This window comes from Aphelocoma coerulescens (assembly GCF_041296385.1).
Source record: "Aphelocoma coerulescens isolate FSJ_1873_10779 chromosome Z unlocalized genomic scaffold, UR_Acoe_1.0 ChrZ, whole genome shotgun sequence".
In the NCBI taxonomy this organism is placed as follows: domain Eukaryota; kingdom Metazoa; phylum Chordata; class Aves; order Passeriformes; family Corvidae; genus Aphelocoma; species Aphelocoma coerulescens.
In genome coordinates this window covers 14,620,728-14,631,850 of record NW_027184085.1, presented here as the reverse complement: position 1 = coordinate 14,631,850, position 11,123 = coordinate 14,620,728, and the positions used below count along the sequence as shown (strand labels likewise).

The 11,123-nt window shown below is 39.8% G+C and overlaps 1 protein-coding gene across 1 annotated transcript; it reads right to left on the bottom strand.

Annotated features, from left to right (window-relative positions):
• Positions 1 to 3,602: 3,602 nt before the first annotated feature.
• On the bottom strand, positions 3,603 to 11,084 carry FBXO4 (F-box protein 4). The gene is made up of 7 exons (XM_069001614.1): positions 10,902 to 11,084; positions 10,552 to 10,787; positions 8,687 to 8,907; positions 7,612 to 7,687; positions 6,911 to 7,089; positions 5,876 to 6,051; positions 3,603 to 4,867 (listed from the first exon to the last, which is right to left on the bottom strand). Exons 1-7 carry the CDS (start codon positions 11,076 to 11,078, stop codon positions 4,778 to 4,780), a joined length of 1,155 nt encoding a protein of 384 aa, XP_068857715.1. The 5' UTR covers positions 11,079 to 11,084; the 3' UTR covers positions 3,603 to 4,777.
• Positions 11,085 to 11,123: the final 39 nt, after the last annotated feature.

Sequence of the window (11,123 nt, the reverse complement as noted above, 5' to 3'; positions counted from 1 at the left end):
CATCAGGATTACTTCACAGTGAAACACTTTACAGAGCTGGGTGAAATCTATTTCTGGAACTATATCAGATTTTCATACTTAGAGCTCTTGTCTATCAGTAGTTTGCATATTACAGAGGAATTAATTTTGAGACTCTAAGACTAGTATTGTTCAGCTTTCTTTTGATGGAGCAAATGACTTGATTGATTTCAGCCCTCTGGAAAAGACTGAATGCGTTTTTCTCCCATAAGGTGACTGACTCTGCATACTGTCACATGCAGGCTGGTGTTCCCAGATAGTAGGCTCCTTGTGCAAGGACAGCCAGAAATATTGCAAGTGAGAATATTGTTAGCCCATTCGGTGGGCTAACGGGTGATTCAGAAACCTCCTGATGATAAGCAAAGTCCTGCCTCCAGTAGGGAACACTCTGTGCACGTGTGCAGGACAGGTGACTGGTTTTGGAGGAGCTCTGCAAAGGGGAGCTGAGGTCCTGGGAGACCCATGAACCTGGATTCAGTAGTGTGCCCACACAGTGGCAAAGGCTACATCGAGGACAAGTGCTCAATTCCCCTTTGCCCAGGACTGGTAGGTCTGAATCTGGAGCAGGGTGTCCAGTTCTAAGCTTGCAGTATGAGAGATACAAACCAGAGAGAATCCAACAAAGGGCCACTAAGACACTTAAGAGGCTGGAGGAAGGAACCTTAAGAGGTTGGCTACCTGGGAACCTTGGCCAGTGTTGGCCAGACTGGCACCTGTGAACAGCTTCTCAGCACAGACAGGATAATGCTGGAGCAGAAGTGATCTGATGCAGGTGAATCAGGGGGGATGGGGAAGCAGAGGTTAAATGATTTGCTAAGTTGTTTGTTAGAAGCAATGCATACCGCTTGCTCAACACTTATTGTGCCTACCAAAGCAGGATGAGAAGATAGGACTATTGATAAAGGGAAGGAATCTTGACCAAAGATCCTGTTTTCAACCTAACTTAAACCAGCCTTGAAGTTTGGACTTGGGCCAAGGACATAAAGAGCATGTGCAGGGAAGCAAGGTGAAAAGTTCAGAATGAGAAAGACCCTTTACTTAATCTGAGGAAGACCCTTGCGCTATCTCAGCGACCCCTGCCCACGACCACCAGACTACACTGCGCATGTAAATGACTTTTAGGCTCATTGTAGTACGAGGCGAGGCTAGGTGGGGCTAGGTAATGAATATGTATAGACGTATTGGGAAACTCAATGAATATGGAACTTGTAACCTGATACATACCAAGCTGAATGCAGCTGTCGACAGGCATGACGTTGGAGGAGCTATCCCCCGCGCGTCCCAGCGCTGGAATAAACATACCTACTTCACTACTTATTCCAGAAGTGGAGTCTTTTCTGCATATCACAGGAGGTATCTAATCTCACTGCTTCTTAAATATACCCCTTATCCAGATCCACTGTGTTTTATTGTTTGTTAGGTCTCTTCTGTATGCCTACTGCCTACATTCTTGATTGCAGTTTCTTCCTCCTAAAACAACCGAGGGCAGCTTTTGTTCAGACATCCTCTGGGCCTGAGGTTTAAGCACAAGCTCTAGCTATAATATCACCTTCTGTAACTGACCAAAGAATTTTATTTCTCAACTTGTATATTTGAGGAAAGTAATTTATCCAGAACCACTAGTGCTAGAGTGGCATCCAAAAACCACACTAAATCATAGACATCAATCACTTTGCAATAATGTCAGCAATTATTTCCGTATGTTTTCCTGACAGCAACTCCATCTATTCTCTTTAGCTGTGATATTCATGCTACCATACAAAGTCATAGACAATACCCATCAGATTAAGTGGCAGCATATTCCCTGTCTATAAGCTTTTACAAAGCATGTTCATTTTCCCATAGGTTTTTCTATAACTGCACCTGCTTCCTGCACTGAGAAGGGAGTGCAATTGATTACTTGAAGCAATTTTGGCAAAGGGTTTAGGGACACTGTCTGGACAGCATCAGGGCTGAGGTGTATCAGCAGTGCCATCCTGCAGGGCACACCGTGAGCCACAGCTTCCCTCTCACGCTGCAACTAGAAGGGTCCTGACACTGCTGCTTAGACCCTCTGTGACCACCCAGGGCTGCTCCAGCATCACCATAACCTGAGAGACATGTCACCAGTGACAGTGTGCTCCCTCTGTCATAACAGCCTGGCAGGTGCCCCCAGGCACTGCTCTGGAGCTGGCAGCAGGCATTTCTGTTACTCAAAGTTTCAAAGATGAGAAAATTAGCATTCCCATATCCACTTTCTTTTTTGGAAGGCTGCTCAGGTGAAGCTTCAGTAACTGAGTTTTCTTATAAATCACATGTATTGTTATTTTAACTTTTTATTTTGTGACCACTAGATAAACATCCTGCCTCAATGGGCAGGAAAGCAATTTTTTTCTAGTGCTGTTAGAATCCTTCATCCCTAGGAAAGAAAGATTCCTGGGATTCAGATCCTGATTTAATTTTTCACAAACCCATCACAGTTGCATCTACCCTGATAAATTCAAAACCAATTAGATTTTTTTAAGTGATTTTCTTTTTACATTAAGATTTTTAAATACACTTAAGTCACGTTCTAGTATTCCATACCCAACTATTTTTTAATTTGTAACAATAGTCCCAAGCTTAACTGATTACTGTGCTTCTAAATCCAGCAGACTCAGCAATTTAAATAGTAGGAATTGTCAAATCAAAGGCTGTGCATCTCTGCAACTATTTACTGTATGTACGCTCAACAGGCTGCTTGCCTCTTCCACAGCACACCTCTGTGCACCTCAGCTGCTCCTCTGGACAGTGCACATGCTCATCTTCCTTGCCTGTGATCCACCACAGCACTCCATCATGGAGCTCTGTGACTGCAGAGAGTTCTCATTGCCACTGTTTTTTTTCTAGACTGTATGCTTCAAACCTGAAAAATTCTGCACCTTTCAAATTCTGAAAGGTATCCTAGGTTTAAGTTAATCTAAATGACGTTCTTTACGAAAAATTATGTACTCTACGTTTTTCTAACCTTTTGAAATGACAGTGAGTTAATATCTGTTAATTAAACTGGTAACATACAATAATGTTGTTCATCAATGACTATTGATGTCAACTGTCATTTGTTATGACAGTGTGATTGCAGTATGTGAGCACACATGAACACATGGAGGGGGCTCAACACACAGAGAAAGACTAAATATTGTTCTTTAAAAAATCATTTATTCCTTATGAAGAAAGTAGAATGAGGAGCTTACATAACCCTCCCATATTCGTAGCAGCTAATACAGCATCAGGTTGCTGCATTCAATCCCCTGCATAAAGACCACTATGAAATTACTCTGACTAGCAGGAAAAACACATACACCCAGTCACAAAGCATGGAATTTTAACCCAAATACTCATAAATCCATAGTGTCTGCTCTATTTTAAAGGGAAAAACACACAAACACTTAAAAAAAAGAGGGATAAGCCACAGAATTTTCATTGTGTATATTCCTTTGGATTTTCCTGTGAAATTCCCATATGTCCTGATTAGAACACATACAACAATTATCTAGAAAGATGAATTAATTGTGCAAAAAGATGAAAAAGAGATACTTTCTAGTTCATTAAAAATCTCAAACATCTTCTCAAATGGAATGACATAGCTGTGTTGATCATCATGTATCCCAGATTAAGGGCAGTTACAGCTTTATGTGCACCATTACAGTCATTTATCTAGGTACCAAGAAAAAATTGTGAGACACTTGAATTTCCATGAAGATAGGAGGAAAAAAAAAATCCCAGAATAAAGCAAATAAATGCACAGAAATCCAAGCAAAGTTTCTGAACATTCCCCCAGTAATAAAACCAGGAAAAGGCAGAAGACTATGACTATCCCAAAAGACATCAATATGGAAAACACAATTCCAGCTTTAAAATGTTGCTTTGCTTTTCATAAAAATTTTTGCAACTGTGTGGAAAATTTCAAGACAGGTACAATTCACATCTGCAAATGGCCACAACTATTTGAAAAACTGATAGTGTATGCATACAATGAAGTTCTGGAGTACTAATGATTCTACTTAACATTTGTTCAAGGTATCAGAGGCACGTCCAGTTCAAGCTAATGATTTCAGTGCAAGAGAAAGCAGAAGATGCTGAAGTCTGTAGTGGTTGGTTAATAAGTAAGATCACAACAAAGAAACAATTCATACACAGCAGTGTTTGTTTGCTTCTAGAATTTTGGTCTGGTCTGACAATCCCACCTGCTATTTTTTGTCTGGACATTTTGTCTAGAAAAATACAGGAGAACTCAGTCTTTCGAAATCAGGAGTTACTGTCTTTCTGTCAGCCTTTTACTGTACAACCTACAGTATACTTTCTTTGGTCAGGAAGTGTCACTGTAAAGATCTCCACTGAATATATTTACTAAATGTGTGATAGGGCTGTGCTGATAAACTAATGTAGTGTTAGATATATATTTACAGAAGATATTAGACCATCAGATATATTGAGAAAAGATTGTGCTCTAAAGGCCTCTGGTTCAAAGAAATAAACCAAACCAAACCAAACCAAACCACTCAGATTGTCCCTCCAAATCACTTCTTCATGGCAACTGGAATCCAGGCAATCCTACTTGTACTTCTAATTCAGGACTATAGTTGGAAGAATGTTAAGGATTTAAGTATGTGCAGTGAAATAAATGCAGGTTTGCCTTTTAATTTTCCCGACAGTACTCTGGCAGGAAGGACAAGATTCTCACTTCAACTGAAATGCAAACCACCAAAGGGTTTATACAGTGCAACAATGCCTAATTCCATTACTGTGCATTTTTACTATTTGCTTCTTCCAAGAGCCACTCAATTCCATTTAGCAATCCATCTAAAGTTGCAGCTACAGTGTCCTGCATCTGCGGGGGAAAAAAAAAAGTTAATGTAGTACTAGAGATAACAACTAACAGGATCTAACAGTATTTTAGTATCACTGTGTGTCTATCTCTAAAGTCAGAAACAGTCAAATCTAAATTTTTATCACTAGTGTAAAGGTCCCTTAGACAAAAAAGGTTTTATAAGAGTAAGAAAACAAAAAACCCCCTCGTATTAGGAAAGCTTTCACTCTTGGTATCAGGGTGAATTTTTTTCAATTGTTCCATCAGCTATTCTGGAACATTATACTTTATTTACAGATGGCAATCCACTTGAAAATTCTTATTGTACCTCTTAGAACAAAAATGCTGCTAGCTTTAGACTTCTATGCATATTATTAACACTCCGATTTTGTAATATCCCATCCAGTGGCTGTTATAAATGGTATGTTGTGTATGAAGCCTATAAACATTTTCCATATGAAAACAAAGGAATTATCTCAAATCAGAGTTTTTTCTGATTAAGTTATTCTTCAGCTGCATAACATCAACAAAAATTAATCCTGTGTGGCTGAACCATGCTGATAGATACTGTGTTTGACAAGCATAAAAAATGAGTTCAGGACCTCAGATCCTAGGTTAAAAACTCATCTGTCAAAAACTGAAGACATCACATCAAGTGACAGTAAATAGTCTCTGAAAAATGTCCCAAAAATCTATCTTGTGTCCAAGGTTGTGACTCAGGAAATTTAGATTTAAATGAACTGAAACTTCCTTACTCCCTTCAAGACCATCATTTGTCCTTCCTTACATTTTGGTTCCATCTAAGTCTCTAGTGTGCTTTTGGGCAAGTCACTTAGCTCTTTGTGTTCAGATAGGCTAATGATTCACCTTAGAGGACCAGACAAACTAAATCCTCCACTTTAGCAGAGAGCTCATGTACTAGAGTTGAAAGCTGCCCACTTGCTTAGGTAGGTATGGTTCAGGAACGTGAAAGTCTAAATTACATTTCAACCACAGAAAAACAGAAAATAAAGGTTTAAGAGCAAGTACCATCCAGGGCTGACGTAGCAGATTTAGTTGCAACTGATGTGCCACATAAACACACGGAATTCTTTTCACACCAGCGTGAGACACACAGGACAAAACCAGGAGAGGTCTGTTCGGAGGCCCGAGGGCTGGATCAATCATTGCCAAAATACGAGCCAGCTCCTCCGGACGATCATGCTCTAAGAAACAATTTTTAATATATGAATCTTAAATATATGCAAATACAAGGTGTTTTCATTTTTGGGGTTTATTTTGTTTCAGAGGTGATGAGACAGAGGGCTGGAAAGGCCAAATAATCTTGTTCTGCTTATCACAAGACTGATTCATCTGCCCTTACTGTTACACAGATATTGATGACATTTGATGGTAAAGATCTCCACAGACTCTATGGCAGCCTATTTCAGTCCTAACATCAGAATGTTTTCTGAGTACCTCACAGAGATCAAAATTGCAACAAGACATTCAGAAATACTCATAGTTATACTCATACTCATACTGCACAGTTAGCAGCTCTTCCCTACTGAATGCACTTTTCTCCCTAGTGTATCCCTTAAATTTTTTTCACTTGCCTCTTTCCTGAGCTAGCCCTTTTCCTCCATTCAAAGCTAATGAATGTAAAGACAATTACCATAATTGTTATTTGGATTACCATCTTACAAGACTAACCTGATTTAGACTAATTGCATTTTTTACTGTTTTCCTGGTGAAGGTTGTTTCTGGGCTATTACACCACAAACCATGTTTCTCCTACACATATGCAAGGTTTTTGTTTATTTTGAATTGTTCCGTTTTTTAATCCAGATAATTTCCCACATGTAATGTAGATAGCAGCAGTATCAGTATGTACCATAAACAAAACAAGGGGCCATAACCCCTAGGACGAGAGAGTGTCTAGGACAGGAGACCTCTTCAACAGGAAAGCAATGATGAAATAGCAGATTTTGAAAAGATCAGAACATGGATTTTGATGTATTGCATATTTTTTGTAATCTAACACTCTAGTTACTCGTGAAATATAAATAAAGAGAAACCCCTTACCTTTTTGAGCTTCTGCATTGGCAACATAAATGAATCCATCAACTACTTCGCACACCTTCCTCACTTGAGCTATTACACTGTAGTGCACAGCTTGCTGATTCCCTACTATGCTGTTCTCTTGGTAAAACATCTTATTCACAGCAACAGCTTGCTCTTCCCTTGCTCTCCTCCTTTCCACACTGAAAGATATTTCAGTATTTCAGTAGTCAGGTTAACTGAGAATGCCAAAACTGAATCTTTGAAAGTCTAGGTGGCACAGGAAAGGCATAGGAAAATGGGCTGAGCCAGGAAAATGGTTTCACTTCTCCCTGCCCCCTCCTGCCCAGCTTTCTTTCTGAGTGCACATATAGAGGTGGTTAGCAATCTGCACGATGCGTATGAAAGTAACACTCCAGGGTGAGTATAGAGTGTTTTAAAAGGGCCTCAACCAAGGTATCAAGAGGGATAGAGGCACCTGTAATGCACCCGTCATACACCTTTGGTACGTAAATAGTTTGGAAAAGCTTTATTATTTCCATGTGAAAACTCAGAGGTTGAAAAAAGAAAGGAAAAGCAAAGTAATGCATTGAAACTTCAATTTATAAGGGATATCCATGCATGAGAAAGTGCACATGAAAGTCACATGACAAGATTACAAAGAGAAGTATGAAATAAATAAGAAACTGTACTTTTTATTTGGTGGAGAACAGATCTTATCTTACCTCGTGGTGGAATACAGTGTCACAATATTGAATTTTTGACTGTTGTTAAACTGAAAACTGACTCCTGATCCGATTCCTAGAGGGAAAAAAATGAATATATGTGATTACAACTATTTGGCTACTGAAAACAATTAAGTGGTAGTTCAGAAATTCCAGTGGTGCCACAAAATTAATATATTCAAGCCTAGATATTGCTGTTAGCAGTAGCGGATTTACTATTTTACAATTAAACTTTATACATGCTCCAACTGATCAGACTTTTAATTTAATGAAAATCAAGTCAATGGTATTAAAACCATTTCCATATTTTTGATTATTAGACTTGAACCTAGAAATCTAAATCAGAATGGAGCCAGACTTGTGTTTATTAGCTGAAACTGACATAGAAAAGGCTCCAGTCTGCTTATGACAAGCTCCATTGAAAAGGACATATGAGAGAAATAAAAAACCCACTAAAAATATTTTTCATGCTTCCTATAAATACAATTTAATTATTCTAATTCTGCTATGCTGAAATAACCATTAGGTAAAAAGTAACACACTTCTGTCTCTGGCTTGGACTGAAGTCAAATTAGACTTTCAAAGCTACTCTTTTAAACATTTAAAAAAAAAAAATCCCTCACCTGCTCTTGTAACTCTTCTAAATAAAATTTACATCATTTGATATCAGAATACCAACTCATGTAAGAATCAGCCTTGAGTTCCTGCATAAAATCACAAATGTGTTTTTTAGCCACTTACTGCAAGCAATACTGAAAGAAAGGCCTGTCTGCATTTATCAATTACAACAGCAGCTGTAACAAAGAATTTTGGATTAAAACAGAGGGAGCAAAATGATTCTTCTGACAATGTGCAAATTTAATCGTAAGTTCACTGAAGCTATTAGTTTGCCCCAAATGTTCACTGCATTTATCCTTCTGAACAAATCAGAGAGAAAATGGTTTGTTTTTACCATGATTCTACTGAATTTTAAGGATACAAAAAAATCATTCCTTTTTTTTCATTTCTCCTTCCAAGTTTTTTGTGTTATATCTATTTACAAGATATGAAGGCCAAAAGCCAAAACCATCATTACCATGAATTTGTCTATGAGGTAGGCCAGCTACTAGCAGAATTTCTGGGCATGTCATCATCTTTTGTACTAAAGAGTCATCCAGCTCTTCCAAACCTGGCCCAAACATAGCAAAGCGAGGTTCTGCCTGAGTGACCAGTGATTGCAAAAAGGAAGTCACAGCCCCATACCGGGGACGGCTCGATTTCAAACTTCTTCTACCCTGAGGACAGCTCCTTTTATATCTGTGTAAAATAGATGCAACTAGAAATTAAACACAAAATACAAAAGAGGTATTAATCAAACAATATAAATTGATTTAGGTCCCACACTTCTCATGCTTCGGTACTGGTACAACTCAAAGCATAGGTCAAAAATTATAAAGATCCAAACTGATGGTTTCAAGTACCAGTAAAAAGCAGGCAAAGGCATCAGTTCTTTTGAAGTCCAAATGCTGCTTTTTTGGACCTTAGTATATACTTCTATCTACATATCTTTCAGTTTATTTAGAAAAAAAAAATCACAAATTCCCTATCCTCATTGAATACACAATATAGGTAAAATAACATGAAAGCAGAAGAGTCACATTAAAAATTAAATTTAAAAAATGAACCTTATGAGTGCATTTTTAAAACCTTAATTAGACTGCTTTTGTGTTTGTGACAGGCAACCACCTGAAAAGAATAATTTTCCCTGTAGGTACAGAGCATGCAAGCTGTGGAAGGAGACAAGTGTTTTCTGCAAACTTACATCCTCGTTTGGTGTGGATGCTAGAAGGCATGGAAAGACTGGTAATTGAGGCGAAGAGTAACAGACAGACATCCTAGAGAAGCAGCTTCAGTCTGCTTCTGTAGACATGGCAGGCTGCTGCTGGACAAACCACTTCAATGAAATACCAAATGTGTGCTCCTTAATACCCACACTGAGATGCTTCAGTTGAGATCAGCAAAATCGCTAAGTGCATGCAGACACAGTGGAAACCAGTGACAGGTGGTTTCAAATAGGTGGTTCAGACCTAAACAGATTTAAATCTAATTTCAAAAGCAGTATATATTTTGCACTTCAAATTCTGGGCATATCGTTCCCATCTGTTAAGTGGGGCTGAAGGGCACAGAAATTGTACAAGTTGATGCACTAACCATGAAGCAACATATTAAGCACCACCTTTGGAAAATGTAACTGCAAATAGATCAAAAATCCCAAACAAATCCACAGAGCACTACTGCAAATTAAGGGGACTGAATGAAGTTTAGAAAAGAAATCACACAGAATAATCTACCTGTCTTAAGAGCTCTTATCAGTAATCTAAACACATTTAGTGTGTTGCTATGCTTTTCAACTATACTACCTGAAACCAGTCTTTGTCTTACAGCCTTTGACAACCAGAGCTAAAACAATACAACTTGTTATTCTGTGCACATTCTGTGCACTTTTCTATTATTAGGTCTTCCACATAAGATGAAAAAAAAAAAAAAAGAAGATTCATTCCACTTCCTGTAGTTTGAAGACTTCTTGGCACTTTTATGAAAATGCTTACCATGGCACTGAGAGTAAAGAACACTTCTTTATCAAGATCAACGGTATGCAGAATTTCTGTGCCATAGCAGACATACAGTTTACAAAAAGCTTTAATTTTTTATAGCACTAGCTTTGTCTTTTTTACTATGTTTTACATTCTTTTTGAGTTCCAAACAAAAAAGAGCTAACCAGACCATGGAACAACAGGAAATTGTGTTTCCAAAATAAACAATGAATTTGAGACACATCACAATTTAAACAGCACCTTACAGCAGAGCTTTATTGCTGTAAATATGAAAGATGCCTGGGGGCTGAGTATTAGTGCTGCAGGCACACTTGGGAGTCATGTAAGAGAATACAGGGATACTTACACTGCCATGTAATCATACAGTGCATTGTCGCTGACCTCTGAAAAGGCTTTATTAAAAATCTCCACATCTGGGAGTGATTTCCAATCAACAGATGTCCAAGAGGGGAGATCCCGCAGGAGAAAATACCTCCACAACAACGGGTCTTGCACAGCTGCCCGCCAGTAACAACTTGTGCTTCCTAAATGGCACAAATCTTGGGGCGAGAGGAAGGACATGATGTTCAGCTGCACGTCGATCTGAAAACCATTGACAGCAGCGGTTTAACGACTCAGGAATTCAGCAGTGAAGGACAGGGCGCGACGCAGCGCTTTGCCCCCCCTCGTCCCGCCCCGTGACCGGGCCCTGCTCACCGGCAGCATCTGCAGAGCGCTCTCTCCCTCCGCGCCGTCCGGGGCCGTCGGGAGCGGGGCCGGCGCGGTCCCGCCGCGCTCGCGGGGGCCCCGCATCCAGCGCTCCCGGAGCACGCGCAGCCCGCCCCGCACCGCGGCCTCCAGGCCGGCCCCGCGCGGCCCCGCGCCCGCCGCCATGGCCCCGGCCCCGCCCGCCGCCGCGCCGCGCACGCTCCGCCTCCG

Coding starts and splice junctions, on each gene's coding strand:
- FBXO4 (XM_069001614.1), bottom strand. CDS start 11,078: ATGGCGGCGGGCGCGGGGCCGCGCGGGGCCGGCCTGGAGGCCGCGGTG. Junction 8,908..10,551: donor CTGTATGATTACATGGCAGT/GTAAGTATCCCT, acceptor TATTTTACACAG/ATATAAAAGGAGCTGTCCTC. Junction 4,868..5,875: donor TGCTACGTCAGCCCTGGATG/GTACTTGCTCTT, acceptor TTTCCCCCGCAG/ATGCAGGACACTGTAGCTGC.